This window comes from Narcine bancroftii, chromosome 3, assembly GCF_036971445.1.
Source record: "Narcine bancroftii isolate sNarBan1 chromosome 3, sNarBan1.hap1, whole genome shotgun sequence".
Taxonomy (NCBI): domain Eukaryota; kingdom Metazoa; phylum Chordata; class Chondrichthyes; order Torpediniformes; family Narcinidae; genus Narcine; species Narcine bancroftii.
The window spans coordinates 17,612,090-17,628,654 of record NC_091471.1 but is presented as its reverse complement, the minus strand read 5'-3'; the positions used below and the strand labels follow the sequence as shown (position 1 = coordinate 17,628,654).

General features: G+C 45.8%; 1 protein-coding gene across 4 annotated transcripts in view; it reads right to left on the bottom strand.

The window, feature by feature from the left end:
- LOC138756988 (histone-lysine N-methyltransferase Smyd1-like) overlaps positions 1 to 16,565 on the bottom strand; it is a 129,162-nt gene that overhangs the window by 37,592 nt on the left and 75,005 nt on the right. For 2 of the 4 annotated variants that reach the window (XM_069923535.1, XM_069923537.1), the window contains exon 5: positions 5,604 to 5,642. The exons of the other annotated variants lie outside the window; for them this stretch is intronic. In XM_069923535.1, the coding sequence (XP_069779636.1) occupies positions 5,604 to 5,642 (39 nt within the window). The remainder of the gene's footprint in view (positions 1 to 5,603; positions 5,643 to 16,565) is intronic. 4 annotated transcript variants of the gene reach the window in all.

The window sequence follows — 16,565 nt, the reverse complement described above, 5'->3', positions numbered from 1 at the left end:
ATGTTACGTATGTTTCACATGATAATAATAATTCTTTTATTAATAAGTGGCTGGTATACTCGGAATATTTACATTTCAATTTATATTGATTAGATTTTAATATGTATATTTAACTCTTTCTTTTATATTCTTTCTTTTTTCTTTTTTTATGGCTCTCCTTAGGAGAGTTGGCTGAAGGGGGGGTTCTTTTCTTTTCTTTTTTCTTTTTTTTCTATATATATATATAGAAAAAAACATTCATGTTCATGTTTAATTGCTGTATATGTCATATATTATTTGTTTTTTGAACGAATGAATAAAGTTTAAAAAAAAGACAAGTACCGGGAGCAGACCCCTTGCAAATCTTAACCAAGGAATCTCCTGCATCCTTCTTGATGCTGCAATTGTATAGCTCCCCACAAATCTCTGGAATGGAACAGTTTTCTGTGTCAGAATACTCACTGCTAAGTTTAATATCTAATATTAATTTTGGTAGTAGAACTTAGAACATGAACAGCCCACGATGTTGTGCCAATTTCACATGATCACAAGACAAAGGAGCAAAAGCAGGCCACTACTCCACCATCAGTCTAACCCTTCCCTCCCTCACAGCCCACAACCACCCATTTTTCTTCCAATAGAATAAATCTGGGACTGATTGAATGCTTTGAATATCTGGATTACATCAGGAGGTGGGGTAAACCATTTGCCTTCAGAATTTGATTTTTTTTGTTGCCTAAACTGTTGGCATGATGATATGAGTGAAACCAACTGAAAGACAGAATTAGAGGACACAAAAGGAACCACCCTGACCAACACCCAATTTGGTGTCACTTTTTTTGAAGGCGAGAGGAATGAAACTGATTTGATGGGACTCTTGGCGACTCAAGGCGAGGAACCCACGCAAGCTGCTGGTGGCTGGCGTCTGCAGGCAAAGGATTCATGGGACTGGTATCGGAGCTGGGATGCAAGAGGGTGCCGAGCGCTAAAGGCTTCTTGATCGTGTGGGAGGTTCGGATCTGGAGATCAGGTTGCCGATGATTTGGACTGGAGTCTGTATGGCTGCAGAAGCTGAAAGAGTGCTGGAGGACACTCGGTCACTCTGGCGGAGGACCCTCTGTTGCTTCTATTTCTCTGACTGTAAGAGGCACCCGGCAATTTCTGGTATTGACGAGGAAAAGAAGAGGCTCAGAAGTCGATCAAATTTACCATTTTCTGCAAAAGGTAGTAAGTGAAGAACAAAAAAATGCTCATAGTTGTTAGGGCCTGGAATTCATGGGCTGAATAGAGTCAATCTAATTTCAAAATTGAATTGGATGGGTATGTGGGAGAGTAGTTCATGGGGGTATAGGGAGAGAGAATCGTGGAATGGTCCTCATTGGAAATGCTTTTTTTGATAGCTAGCAAAGACTTGCTGGGCTGAATCATCCATCAAATTAGAATGTTATGATTCTACATTTTATTTTTAACATCTGACATGTCTTGCGTTGACAAGAACATTTTTTAAAATAAAACAAAAACAAATGGGGTGAGGCATTGCAGACATTGCCCAAATCTAATTGCCCTTAGGACATAGGGATTGAGGTGCTGCAGTCCTGGGGAAAAAACTGCTGTGGGGAGAGTTCCAGGGCTTGGACCCTATGGTGACTTAGTTCCAGGGCAGGATGGTATGTGACCTGGAAAGAAAACTTTTGGAATCATCTTCTTCCTGCCCTTGTCCTTCTGGGTAATTTACTGTCAAGGCAGCCTTGGTAATTTAGCTGCATTATATCCTGCAGATGTTTCGCTCTTGCAGCCATGGGAGAGACAATGAGAGGTTCGGATGAAGGGCTGGCAGTTGAAATGGTGGACTCCCTGCAGATCAAGTAGATCATTCAATACTGGGTGGTGCAAGCTTCTTGAGTGCAGCTCCTCCAGGTCAGGGAAGAGAATTCCATTTCACTCCTGATGTTCTCTTGAGAAGGTGAAAAACCTTTGAACTGCGGCAGGATATCCAGCCACAGTTCCTTCGGAACAGTTTTTAATGGGGCTAATTCATTTGGGATTCTGGCCAAATGTGATCTCGCAGGACTATTGATGTTGGTGCCATTTGTCTTTCGATCAAAGGTCATAGATTATACAGCATGGAAACAGGCCCTTCAGCCCATCTAGTCCACACTGACCAACCGTCCACCCATTTGCCTGTGTGGGCTGAAGCCCATACCCCTCTATATTTTTCTTGTCCAGCTCCAGTCTAAATTCTTTTAAATGTTACAACTGTCTACAGCTCTCTTGGAATCTTGTTCCATATAACCCACCACCCTCTGCGTGAAAAAGATGCTCCTCTCTCGCAAATCTATATCCTTTGATGTTTTTGCTTCCCCTCCACTGGGAATAACATCTTATGATTACTGGTGACTCTCATTATGTTATAAAACCCCTTTAAAGTCTCCCTTAGCCTCCTATGCTCAAGCCTATCCAACCTCTCCCACACTACAGCCAGTCCTGGTAACACTCCTGTGATTAATTTCAGCACCATTTCCTGCTTAGTGAAATCTTTTCTCCAGCCGGGTAACCAGAACTGCGCACAATACTCGAAGTGCAGACTCACAACTGCCTTGGACAGCTGCAGCAAGACATTCTGCAGACATTCCAGAGTGTGGCTTGTTTGGGGAGCTCCAAGGAGAAGGCAAGAGCCATGTGTCAGCACTGTCGACTACATCTCCCAAGGCTTTGGTGGGAATGGAAAGTGCACGTGCATTCTGCCGGGAAGGCCAGGTTGACAAATAGAATTGCTGTTCACTTGAACTTGGAAACCGTGGCGTTCCTCTGAGTTTGGAGAAACTCAACTGTTCACGTAGCATCCACAGGAGGTAACAGATGAACAAAGTTTCGGGCCTGAGCCTTTCGTCAGGGGGAAGGTTGAGAGCAGCAGAGAGGAGCAGGGAGTGGCTCTCACTTCGGAGGGAGGAGAACTTATTCAGACTAGGCATTCCTCAAAGAGGCTTGGCAGTGGGGCAGCTGAAGGGAGTTAAACGAGGAAGTCCTCCTGCCTTCAGTCACCTGACTTGAAGGGAAAAGTAGATTGAGGGATGTGTGTGTGCATTGTGGGTGGGAGGTGGGTTACAAATTATGGCGTGGACACTTCTGCTGGTGCAGATGGTTCACAGCCCTTCAGGGATCACCTGTTTTGAACTGCCTGTTCAGTTCCATAGAGACTGTTATATCTCAGTTAACATAATTGAAGACAAATGGGTCATCTCCCTGGTGTGAAACAAGGCTTTGATGTCACAAGAACTGTGTGATGGCCACTCCTGTCAAATATGAAGAGATAGACTATCAGAGGTACACTGTATGAGGACAAAGTCCAGAATCAAGTCAGCTTGTCGTCATGTTGGTCCACTCAGTAACAGCGATGTACCCAGCCTAGACAGCCATCATTCGGAGCTGCAGCTATCAACCAACACTTATTGACAGCATTTGAAGCCTCACCCTTCCAGAACACACAGGATAAATTGGATACCTTTGATTCTCTCAGCACCATCTGCAACATGGAGTAGTGCCAATTCATCAGCTAGAGGAATTATGAAGGCATTTCTTCACCCACGTTTGACGTCACAAAGTCTAGATTCAACATCAAGGTTCTGAATGTATCTCACTGCACCACCACCCATGCTGGAACTTCCCTGCTGCTGGAACGGTGCGTGCCTACAGAAAGAGGTGCTCTCTGACCACCACTGGAAGACATGACCCTACAGCTTGTTGGACAGATTCCCAATTAATTTGATAAAAGATCCTGACCTGAAACATTTAAATTTAGACATATAGCCTGGTGACAGGCCCTTCCACCCCATGACCCCATGCCACCCAAATGACCTACAACCACAGTATGTATTGAAGGGTGGGAGGAAATCGAAGCACCCGGAGGAAACCCATGCAGACACAGGGAGAGCATACAAACTCCTTACAGATAGTGCCAGATTCAAACCTGGGTAGCTGGTATCACAATATAATTGCACTAACTGCTACACTAACCATGCCAAACGCTGACTGACCCTTTTCTCTCCATAGATACTGCCTGACTCTCTGAGTCATTTGGCTTCTATTTGTTCATTCATGTTCCCTGATTTAGTCGGTTGTCAGGTGTTGAGGAGCCTCAGGTTGGCTAGCTGTGACTTTGTTTCAGTTTTATCCAACACTGAAGTCCATGCTTAAGTGCCTGACCCATTGCACACTTCCAACATCACTCTCGTTCAGTTTGAGGAGACAGTTTGTCACCAAAAGAAGCACAGCAAAGCAGAAAATGGTGAAGATCTGGAGTGGGACAATCAGTACCTCAACAGTGAACAACAGATATCAATGACGTGTCAATCTGCTCCCTGTAAATCTACTGAGGTGGGAGGTCATTGCGCCCATTGTTTCTGTGACACCACTCACCCTATACACCATATTCTCAACACCCATCCCTCTCCCTGTAATTCCTGAACACTGTCATCATATCCCTATATTCCTTCATTCCCACCGCAATCTTCTTACCCCCTCTCCCGAACTCATCGCCTCCCTCATCCACATCTCATCCCCTCCCAACATCCCCTCATCATACTCCATTAACCCATCAATATCCCAACCACTTTCCCCTACCTCTCCCTCTCCTATATCCCCCACCCCTCTCCCTGCCCTATACCCACCCATTCCATTCCTTTCCCTAGATTCCCTACCCCTCTCCCCATACTCCTGCATCCCCATCCTTTTCACTGCTCTATATCCACCCACCCCTTGTCTCCATACACCTGTATCCCAGCCCTCTCCCTGCCCCATATCCCTGCCATTCCCCGCATACTCCTCTATCCTCTCCCTGTCCTTGCCCTACATCCCCCACACCTCTCCTATACTCTTGTATCCCCCACTCCTCTCTGTGGTTATATCCCCCACACCTCTCCCTATTCTCCAGTATCCCCCACTCCTCTCTGTGCTTCTATCCCTCACACCTCTCCCTGTACTCCTATATCCTATCCCTGCCATTGCCCCATATCCCTCACCCTTAAGACCATACCACGTAGAAGCTGAATAAGGCCAATTGGTCCATCAGATCTGCTCTGCCATTCAAATCAAGGTTGATGCATTTTTCCTCTCAAACCCATTTTCCTATCTCCTACTCATAGCTTTTGATACCCCTACTTATCAAGAACATATCAACTTCTAATTTAAATATATTAATTGACAGCCTCCATAGTTGTCTGAGGTAACCCTCTACACATACCCCTGTATCTCCATCCCTCTTGCTGCCCTATATCACCTACCCCACTTTCCATATTCCTGACCCTCCCCCCCACATTGCTCTAGAAGCCAGTGTCATCTAGACGCCAGTCTCTCCACCAACTAGTGTCGAAGATTCCCTTGAATCATTTCTCAATGAAGAACTCAAACCATTGGCCTCTTGCACTCCAAGAGCTGAACATCCTAGAGATTAAAGTATCCACTTTCTAAAGAAATTTTAACTTGTTTTTCATTCCTTTTCATCACCTGATTGGTTTTTTATGTATTTTTGAGGATTTGTTTGGCTGAGAGGTCAAGGTTCGCAGAGGTGGAAACCATTGCATCAGCAAGATTTTGAGCACAAAGAGTTAACAAAACAGACAACCCACCTCATCTGTGTGTGGAACATTGAGTTAACCGCGTCATGACTGGAAGACAAAATCAAAATCCACATTTCACAACCAAAAAGTAAAATAAATCACACACGACAACAACAACTTGCATTGGTAAACTATCTTTAACATGGCAACATTTCCCAGGGCACTGAGAAGAAATGAAATTCAATAAACTATGACACCAGACCATGGAAACAAGGGGCTGGTGAGCATAAGTTAGTCAGCGAGATAAATCTTAGAGAAGGAAAGTGAGTCGGAGCGGAGCTCTTCCACCAAAGGGTCCTCCAGTCAGAATATGGTTGCCAACGTAATCTCACGGGTGTAATTGCTGAATTACACCAGTGCAATTACATTCATGGGTACCCTAGAGGCTAGAATGGGAGGGCTGGGGACACCCAGAAGAGTTGTTGGGCTGCAGGAGGTTATAAGGAGAGAGGAAGATGAGGAGGGATCAACATCGTCAGAACAGTTGAAATCATTCAGTTGATGTGGGCCCTTGGATTAAGTGCAAGTTTGGACACAGGTGGCAGGGGTTAAGACATGATCAAGATTAGGTAAGGTGTAAGATGGAAAAGAGCTTTGGAGGAAGAAACAGGAATGCTTTGATAGCATGAATGCAAAGGATGCAGAATCCAGGGACTTGTAATAAGACGATGATCCATGCTCCTGTTGAATGATGTAGCAAACTGGGGCTGAATGGCCTTCTCCTGCACCACTATTTTTTATGGTCTTAAAAGGAGGGAATCCATAGAAACACTACAGTACAGAAAACAAGCCTTCCAGCTCTTTAAGTTTGTGATAAACTATTATTTAGCCTCGTCACACTGACCTGCACCCAGTCTATATCCCACTATACCTCTCCCATCAAAGTGTCCGTCCAAATTTTTCTAAAATATTAAAATTGAGCCCACATTCAGCACTTCAGCTGGCAGCCTATTCCACATTTCCATTACCCTCTGTGTGAAGAATTCCCCCTAATATTCCCCCTCAAATACTCCCCTTACACCCTTAACTATGTTCTATCCATATGTGAAGAATGACAAGGATGAAGATGGGGCAGATAGTGAGGAAGTTGGATGAGCCTAAGGTGTGGATGGACACATGGCATTATGATGTTGTGGCCATTAGCGAGACATGGTTGAAGGAGGGTTGTGACTGGCAGTTAAATATTCCAGGATTTCTCTGCTTTAGATGTGACAAAGTTGGTGGATTAAGAGGGGGAGGTGTGGCATTACTTGTCAGGGAGGATATTACAGCGGTGCTGAGGCAAGATAGACTGGAGGGCTCATCGAGGGAAGCATTGTGGGCAGAATTGAAAAATAAGAAGGGTGAGGTTACTATTATGGGGGCATATTATTGGCCTCCAAATGGGGAAAGGGAACTAGAGGAGCAAATGTGCAAGGAAATAGGTGAGATATGCAGTAGAAATAGGGTGGTGTTGGTTGGGGAGTTCAATTTTCCAAACATAGATTGGGAAACACAATCAGTAAGAGGGCAGGATGGCTTAGTATTTATGCATTGTGTTCAGGATTGCTTTTTGCAGCAATACATTGAGATGCCCACTAGAGGGGAGCCGTGTTAGATCTGTTGTTTGGAAATGAAATAGGACACGTGAGGGAGGTGAGTGTTGGAGAGAACTTCGTATCCTGTGATCATAGTGTGGTGATATGTAATTACACCACTAGGTCACCAGGGGTCATCCCGGTGACCTTGTATATAAAGCAGTCGAGAACTACAGTCTAGCCTCCAGGTTTGTCTTGCAGTGAGACAAGACCTCTTAGTGAACATATTAGCTTATTAAAGCTGTCTTATACTCACACTGCTGTTGTGGTTATTGTCAGTAGACATGGGTCCATTAGCTTTAGCTTAATGATGGAAATGGATAGGTCAGGTCCGAGGTTGAAGGTCTTCAAATGGGGGAAGGCCAATTTTGGAGAAATGAGAAGGGATTTGCAGACAGTTGTCTGGGCTGATATTTTTGCCGGAAAGGATGTCGAGGAAATTTGAGGGGCATTTTGAGAGTACGGATCTTTATGTTCCAGTCAGGCTGAAAGGGAAGACCAAAGGTTCGAGGGAGCCATGGTTTTCTGGTAAAATAAAGAAGTTGGTTCAGTACAGCAGGGAGGCCTATACTAAACATAAAAAACAGGGGATTGAGGAGATGTATAATTGTTACTTAGATTGCAGGAAGAACCTTAACAGGGAAATTAGAAAGGCAAAAAAAAAGGTATAAGGTGTCCATAGTATGTGAACAGTAAAAGGAGGGTTAAGGATAGAATAGGTCCATTGCTTGATGGAACCGGTGAACTATGCAAGGAACCGTATGAGATGGGAGAAATATTGAACATTTTTTTCTCATCCATATTCACGAGGGAAATTGTCATTGGGCAATATGAGATAAGAGAAGCAAAGGGCTTAGTTATGGATAGGATAGGGATTAGTAAAGCAAAGGTTTTGGAGCTTCTAGGCTCAATAAATGTGGATAAATCTCCTGGTCCTAATGGGATTTTTTCAAGGACTTTAAGGGAAGTCAGGGAGCAAATAGTGGGGGAACTAACAGTAATTTTTCAAAGATCACTGGAGGAGGGGCTGGTACTATGGCATTGGAGGTTTGCGAATGTAGTTCCATTGTTTTAAAAAAAGCATTAGGTGTAGGCCAATTAATTATCGGCCAGTAAGTTTGACTTTGGTGGTGGGAAGGTTATGGAGGGTATTCTTTAAGATAGTATATACGTATATCTGGATAGGCAGGGATTGATTAGGGGAACCCAGCATGGGTTTGTAAAAGGAAAATCATGTTTGATGAACCTTGTTGAGTTTTTTGAGGAAGTGACAAAAATGGTGGATGAAGGTAGAGCAGTGGATGAGATCTATTTGGATTTTAGTAAGGCTTTTGATAAGGTTCCGCATGGAAGGTTAATAAGGAAGGTTCAGTCACTAGGAATTAGTAGAGAGATTGTGACATGGGTTCAGAGGTGGCTGGGAGATAGACAGCAGAGAGTCATGGTGGACAACTGTCTGTCAGGTTGGAAGCCTATGACAAACGGGGTGCCTCAGGGATCAGTGCTGGGTCCCTTGTTGTTAATCATTTATATTAATGATTTAGAGGAGGATGTGGTCAACTGAGTAAGTAAATATGCAGATGATACGAAAATAGGGGGAGTGGTGGATAGTGAGGTAGGTTTTGTTGGATTACAGAAGGATTTGGTTTGTTTGGAAGAGTGGGCTGAAAGATGGCAGATGGAATTCAATGTAGACAAGTGTGAGGTGTTGCATTTCAGTAATAATAACCAGAATAGGACATATAGAGTTAAGGGGAGGGCATTGAGGCACCCAGAGGAGCAGAGGGACCTGGGGGGGTTATGGTACAGAGTTCACTGAAGATGCATTCCCATGTAGACAGGGTGATTAAGAAGGCATATGGTATGCTGGCCTTCATAAATCATAGTATAGAGTATAGGAGCTGGGAGGTGATGCTGCAGCTGTTTAAGGCATTGGTGAGGCCAGGTTTGGAGTACTGTGCTCAATTCTGGTCTCCAAATTATAGAAAGGATATAGATAAAGTGGAGAGGGTGCAGAGAAGGTTTACAAGGATGTTGCCTGGCTTACAGCATCTGGATGACAGGGAGAGATTAAGGAGACTGGGACTTTATTCATTGGAACGTAGATGACTGAGAGGGGACGATAGAGGTATTTAAAGTTATGAAAGGAATAGATAGACTAGACATAAACAGACTCTTTCCCCTGAGGGCCAGGGGAGGTTGGAACAAGATGCCATGAGTTAAGGGTAAGGGGGCAACACTTTAGGAGAAATATTAGAGGTGGCTTTTTCACTCAGCGAGTGGTGGCAGAATCGAATGATCTTCCAAATGAGATAGTTGCGGCAGGGTCCCTTCTGTCATTTAAGAGAAGGTTGGATGTGTACATAGAGGTGAGGGGGTTGGAGGGTTACGGGCAGAGAGTGGGAGGGTTGACCTAGTGGAGTTGTTCAAGTGAACCGGTGCGGACTCGAAAGGCCGAAATGGGCTGTCTCCGCACCGTAAATGGTTATATGGTTATGTGGTAACCATATGTCAAAAGTTAAAGGAGGCAAAACATGTGCCTTAAAGTTGAGGAGGCTGGGGAGGTCCTAAATGAATATTTTGCTTCAGTGTACACAAGAGAAAAGGACCTTAATCAGGGTGAGGTTGAAATAGAACAGGATAATGTGGAGATTAAGGAAGACAATATGTTGGATAAAAGTATCAAGATTGATACCTCAGTGCCAGATGCGATATACCCCCAGGTTGCCTTGGGAAGTGAGAGGATAGATAGCTGGAGCAGTAGCTATGATCTTTGAATCCTCTTTGACTGCAGGGGAGGTGCCAGAGGATTGGAGAATGGAAAATGTAGTTTCCTTGTTTAAAAAAGGTAACAGGGAGAATCCTGGGAATCATAGACTAGTGAGTCTTATGTCAGTGGTGTACAAATTATTGGAGAGAATTCTTAAGGGTAGGATTTATGAACATTTGAAAAAATATATTTAGGATGGCTTTGTGAAGGGAAGGTCGAGCCTCATGAACCTAAATGAGTTTTTTGAGAAGGTAACAAAAGAAATTAATGAGGGTAGGACAGTAGACATGTTCTCTATGGATTTTAACAAGGCATTTGAAAAGATCCGCATGAGAGACTCATTCAGAAGGTCATGAGGCATGGGATCCATGGAACCTTGGCTGTGTGGATAAAAATTTTGCTTGCAGGTAGAAAGCAGAGAATAGTAATGGAAGAAAGTATTCTGCCTGCAGGTCAGTGACTAGTGGAGTTCCGCAAGGTCCTGTTCTGGGGCCCCTGATCTTTGTGATTTTTATAAATGATCTGGATGAAGCGGCGGAAGGATGAGTCAGTAAAATTGCAGATGCAATGAAGGTTTGAGGTGTTGTGGGTGAACCTGAAGGTGGTCGAAGGTTACAAGAGGATAAAGGCAGGCTGCAGAGCTGGGCAGAGAAGTGACAGATGGAGTTCAATCCAGATAAGTGTGAGGTGATGCAGGACAAACCAAAAGGCTACGTATGCAGTTAATGGTCAGATACTTAAGAGTGTGAATGAACAGAGGAACCTTGGGGTCTAAATCCATACATCCCTCAAGGTTGCCGCACAGGTTGACAGGATAGTTAAGAAGGCCTATGGGATACTGGGCTTCATTTATAGGGGGATTGAGTTCAGGAGTAGAGAGACCATGTTGCAATTCTACAAATCTTTGGTAAGGCCACACTTAGAGTATTGTGTTCAGTTCTAGTCACCTCATTATAGGAAGGATGTGGAAGTTATGGAGAGGATGCCAAGATTTACCAGCATGTTTCCTGGATTGGAAAAAAAAAGTCTTATGAGGGAAGATTAGCAGGGCTGGGACTTTATCTCTTTGGACCATAGAAGGATGAGAGGAAACTTAATAGAGGTCTACAAGATTATGAGAAGCATAGATAGGGTGGACAGCCAGTACCTGTTTCAACACCAGAGGGCATATGAACAAAGTGAAGGGAGGGAAGTTTAGGGGAGACATCAGGGGTAGGTTTTTTTATACGCAGAGAGTTGTGGGTGCCTGGAATGCCTTGCCAAGGATGGTGGTGAAGGCTGGAACATTGGCTGGAACATTGGACTCTTAGGCACACAGATAGAAGAGAAGTAGAGGGTTACACAGTAGGGAGTATTTAGTCTTTTTTAAGGAATATATGGGTTGGCACAATAGCGAGAACCAAAGGGCTTTACTATGCAGTTCTGTTCTATGTTCTATGTCCTCTGTTAGGTCGTTAGGTTTGTATCTCACCTAACCTCAGTGAAAAAAAGCCTATTTGTATATACACTATCTATACCTGTCATAATTTTGTATACCTGTATAAAAATCTTCCTCATTCTTCTACTCTCTAGGGAATAAAGTCTTTATCTGTTTGGCATTTCCCGGTAACTCAGTTCCTCAAGTCCCAGCAACATCCTAGTAAATCTCTGCACTGTTGTGTTGAACCCAGAGAAGTTATTGCTTAGGCCAATTCTGGTCCCTGCATCTTGGAAAAGGCATGAAGGTCCCAGAGACAGTCAGTGCAAAGAAAGATTTGATGGAAATGTTCCAAGAATAGGGAATGTGAGATATCAAATTCGACTGGAGAAACAGGAGCCGGTTCTCCTTGAAGCAGAAAAGGTTGAGGGGAGTTGTAGGCAAAGAAGATCATGGAAGGTTTCGATAGGATAGATAAAAGGGAAGCAGCTCCTTTTTAGAAGATAGTTCAATGACTAGAGGCAGCCCACAAAGGTGGTGGAGAAACTCAGCTCATCAAGTGGCATCCATAGGAAGTAAAAGCCAGTTGACATTTTAAGCCTAACCCCTTCTTCACTTTTGTACACTGGACTTGACCCTGGCATATGCAGGTTTTTGTCATTTACCTCAATGAGCAACAGCACAGGTTTAACACTTTGAGAAAGAGATATTGATCATTTTATTCAGATGATCTGGAATTCACTGACTGTGGGATTAATCAAGCCCCTTCAAGGGGGAAGTAGGAAGGTACAAGAGAGGGAATAATTCACTGGTTTACAGGGAAGATACACAGGAATGGGGGCCAACAGAATCAATCAGCTAGGCGCAGGTACAGATCTGATCCACTAACAGCCCAATATTGGTCCATATCAACCCTATGCTTCTTATAATATTCTCACCAAGGTCAATCTGATCTCTCTAAAGTATGCCTCATTAGGATTACTGTGAATATTTATTATCTAACTTATCTATGCTTTGCCTCTTTTAACTTAAATCAATTTATTGACTATTCGTTTTTCTGTCTGGCTGCGTCGAGTAAGAATTTCGGAGCAAATGTGCATGGCACAATGTGTATGAGTATAATCTCATTATCATTATCAGGGGGTGAAGGTTAATCATGCCTCCACCCAGTATGAATGGCTGCTATCTTTGCCAGAGGGTTCAGTACGAAATGTGAGTAAACAAGTTTTGAGAAGAGACAGGGATCCAGAAAGCTCCTGATAGTACATGTGATCCTTATCTTTGAAACTCGCTTTTACTAGGCCTCAACTCAAGTGGAACATATGCCAACATATACCAATAATTCCCAGCCACGGACCATTCTGCTTTTAAATTTAGAAGTACAGAATGATAACTGGCCTTCCGGCCCACAAGCCGGTTCCATACAAATATAATGGTAGCAAAGTTGAAAAGTTTGGAACTGAAGGATTTTTCACACACTGCACATTACAGAAGGAAGCCTTTTTGCCTCCTCGAGTCTTGATTAGCCAGGGCATCAAAGGTTATGGAGTGAAGGCCAGGCAATAGGGCTGAGTGGGAAAATGGATCTTCTTTGGCTTGGCTTCGCGGACAAAGATTTATGGAGGGGGTAAATGTCCACGTCAGCTGCAGGCTTGTTTGTGGCTGACAAGTCCGATGCAGGACAGGCAGACACGGTTGCAGCGGTTGCAGGGGAAAATTGGTTGGTTGGAGTTGGGTGTTGGGTTTTTCCTCCTTTGTCTTTTGTCAGTGAGGTGGGCTCAGCGGTCTCTTTTAAAGGAGGTTGCTGCCTGCCGAACTGTGAGGCGCAAAGATGCACGGTTTGAGGCGAGATCAGCCCACTGGCGGTGGTCAATGTGGCAGGCACCAAGAGATTTCTTTGGGCAGTCCTTGTACCTCTTCTTTGGTGCACCTCTGTCACGGTGGTCAGTGGAGAGCTCGCCATATAACACGATCTTGGGAAGGCGATGGTCCTCCATTCTGGAGATGTGACCTACCCAGCGCAGTTGGATCTTCAGCAGCGTGGATTCGATGCTGTCAGCCTCTGCCATCTCAAGTACTTCGATGTTAGGGTGAAGTCGCTCCAATGAATGTTGAGGATGGAGCGGAGACAACGCTGGTGGAAGCATTCTAGGAACCGTAGGTGATGCCGGTAGAGGACCCATGATTCGGAGCCAAACAGGAGTGTGGGTATGACAACGGCTCTGTATACACTTATCTTTGTGAGGTTTTTCAGTTGGTTGTTTTTCCAGACTCTTTTGTGTAGTCTTCCAAAGGCACTATTTGCTTTGGCGAGTCTGTTGTCTATCTCGTTGTCTATCCTTGCATCTGATGAAATGGTGCAGCCGAGATAGGTAAACTGGTTGTCCGTTTTGAGTTTTGTGTGCCCGATGGAGATGTGTGGGGGCTGGCTGATGGAGGACCTCAGTTTAATTCAGGCTGACTTCCAGGCCAAACATTTTGGCAGTTTCCGCAAAACAGGATGTCAAGCACTGAAGAGCTGGCTCTGAATGGGCAACTAAAGCGGCATCATCTGCAAAGAGTAGTTCACGGACAAGTTGCTCTTGTGTCTTGGTGTGAGCTTGCAGGCGCCTCAGATTGAAGAGACTGCCATTCGTGCGGTACCGGATGTAAACAGCGTCTTCATTGCTGAGGTCTTTCATGGCTTGTTTCAGCATCATGCTGAAGAAGATTGAAAAGAGGGCTGGTGCGAGAACGCAGCCTTGCTTCACGCCATTGTTAATGGAGAAGGGTTCAGAGAGCTCATTGCTGTATCTGACCCGACCTTGTTGGTTTTCGTGCAGTTGGATAACCATGTTGAGGAACTTTGGGGGGCATCCGATGCGCTCTAGTATTTGCCAAAGCCCTTTCCTGCTCACGGTGTCGAAGGCTTTGGTGAGGTCAACAAAGGTGATATAGAGTCCTTTGTTTTGTTCTCTGCACTTTTCTTGGAACTGTCTGAGAGCAAAGGCCATGCCAATAGTTCCTCTGTTTGCGCAAAAGCCGCACTGTGATTCTGGGAGAACATTCTCGGCGACACTAGGTATTATTCTATTTAGGAGAATCCTAACGAAGATTTTGCCTGCAATGGAGAGCAGCGTGATTCCCCTGTAGTTTGAGCAGTCTGATTTCTTACCTTTGTTTTTGTACAGGGTGATGATGATGGCATCACGAAGGTCCTGAGGCAGCTTTCCTTGGTCCCAACAAAGCTTGAAAAACTCATGCAGTTTAACATGCAGAGTTTTGCCGCCAGCCTTCCAGACCTCTGGGGGGATTCCATCCATACCTGCTGCTTTGCCACTTTTCAGTTTTTCAATTGCCTTATATGTCTCTTCCCGGGTGAGGACCTCATCCAGCTCTAGCCTTAGGGGCTGTTGAGGGAGCTGGAGCAGGGCGGAATCTTGGACTGAGCGGTTGGCACTGAAAAGAGATTGGAAGTGTTCTGACCATCGGTTGAGGATGGATATCTTGTCGCTGAGGAGGACTTTGCCGTCTGAGCTGCGCAGCGGGCTTTGGACTTGGGGTGAGGGGCCGTACACAGCCTTTAGAGCCTCGTAGAAACCCCTGAAGTCACCAATGTCCGCGCTGAGCTGGGTTCGTTTGGCGAGGCTAGTTCACCACTCATTTTGGTACTCCCGGAATTTGCACTGAAGATGGCTGCCTGTGCGACGGAAGGCTTGTTTCTTCTCTGGACAGGACGGCTTTGTAAGGTGAGCCTGGTGGGCAGCTCGTTTCTTTGCCAGCAGCTCCTGGATTTCCTGGCTGTTTTCGTCGAACCAGTCCTTGTTTTTCCTGGAGGAGAAGCCCAGTACCTCTTCAGTGGATTGCAGTATGGTAGTCTTCAGCTGATCTTAAAGGGTTTCAGGAGATGACCCATGAGGCAGATTGCATCCTCAAGCTTTGCTTTGAGGTTTGCCTGGAAGTTTCCTCTCGCTTCGTCTGACTGCAGGTTTCCAACATTGAACCTCTTTCTGGGGGCTTTACTGTTCCTGGGCTTTGGCTTGAAGTGAAGGTTGAGTTTGCAGCGAACCAGCCAGTGGTCAGTGTGGCATTCCGCGCTGGGCATGACCCTGGTGAGGAGCACATCTTGTTTGTCTCTTTCTCGCACCAGGACGTAGTCCAGGAGGTGCCAGTGTTTGGATCGGGGATGCATCCAGGTAATCTTCAGGCTGTCCCTCTGCTGAAAAAGGGTGTTTGTAATGACAAGCCGCTGTTCTGCGCAGAGCTCCAACAGGAGGCGCCCGTTGTTGTTGCACTTGCTGACACCATGCTTGCCCAGGATTCCTGGCCAGGTTTCTGAGTCTTTGCCGACGCGAGCGTTGAAGTCGCTAAGGATGACAACCTTGTCGGCTGTAGGGGTGCGTTGAATGAGGTTGCGCAGATCAGTGAAGAACTTGTCCTTTTCTGCTGGTTCCGCCTAGAGGGTTGGAGCATAGACACTGATGAGGGTGATGCGACGCATGTTTTGAAGGGGGAGTCGCATGGACATGATCCGGTCCGAGTGGCCTGTCGGGAGGTTTTCGAGTTTGGAGGCAATGGAGTTCTTGACCATGAAGCCTACACCAGATAGGCGTCGTTCATCCATAGGCTTGCCAGACGAGTAGAGTGTGTAGCCCGCGCCGCGTTCTTGGAGGCTGCCTACATCTGCAAGGCGGACTTCACTGAGAGCGGCTAGGTCGATGTCAAGTCTGAGGAGTTCATGTGCGATGAGGGCAGACCAACGTTCAGGTCGGTGGCTGACAGCCTTGTCTAGCATGGTTCTGATGTTCCAGCATGCTAGCTTGAGTTTGTGAGCATCTTTTGAGGGGAAGTACGTGGAGGGGGAGGACATGGAGGGGGAGGACGTGGAGGGGGAGGACGTGGAGGGGAGGACGTGGAGGGGGAGGATGTGGAGGGAGAGGACGTGGAGGGGGAGGACGTAGACCTGTCCTCGGGCCTGCGCAAAGGAGCTTTTAGGTGGAGTGCAGTGCACGCAGTACTGGCCCCACCCTTTACACCCATGGTTCATGTGCCGTGGCCAAGCAAGCTGGGACGTGGCAGCGAGGTCCTTGGGTCGTAGGTTTTATATCGGAGTGGCCTTCTCCTATCGAGGTTTCTTACCCGGGCTGGAGGGGTCTGCCTCCCCTCCTAGGTCGGTCCATACTGCCCGGATCGGGGCCGAGGCCACCGCTGCTTTCCCTGTGCCCGGA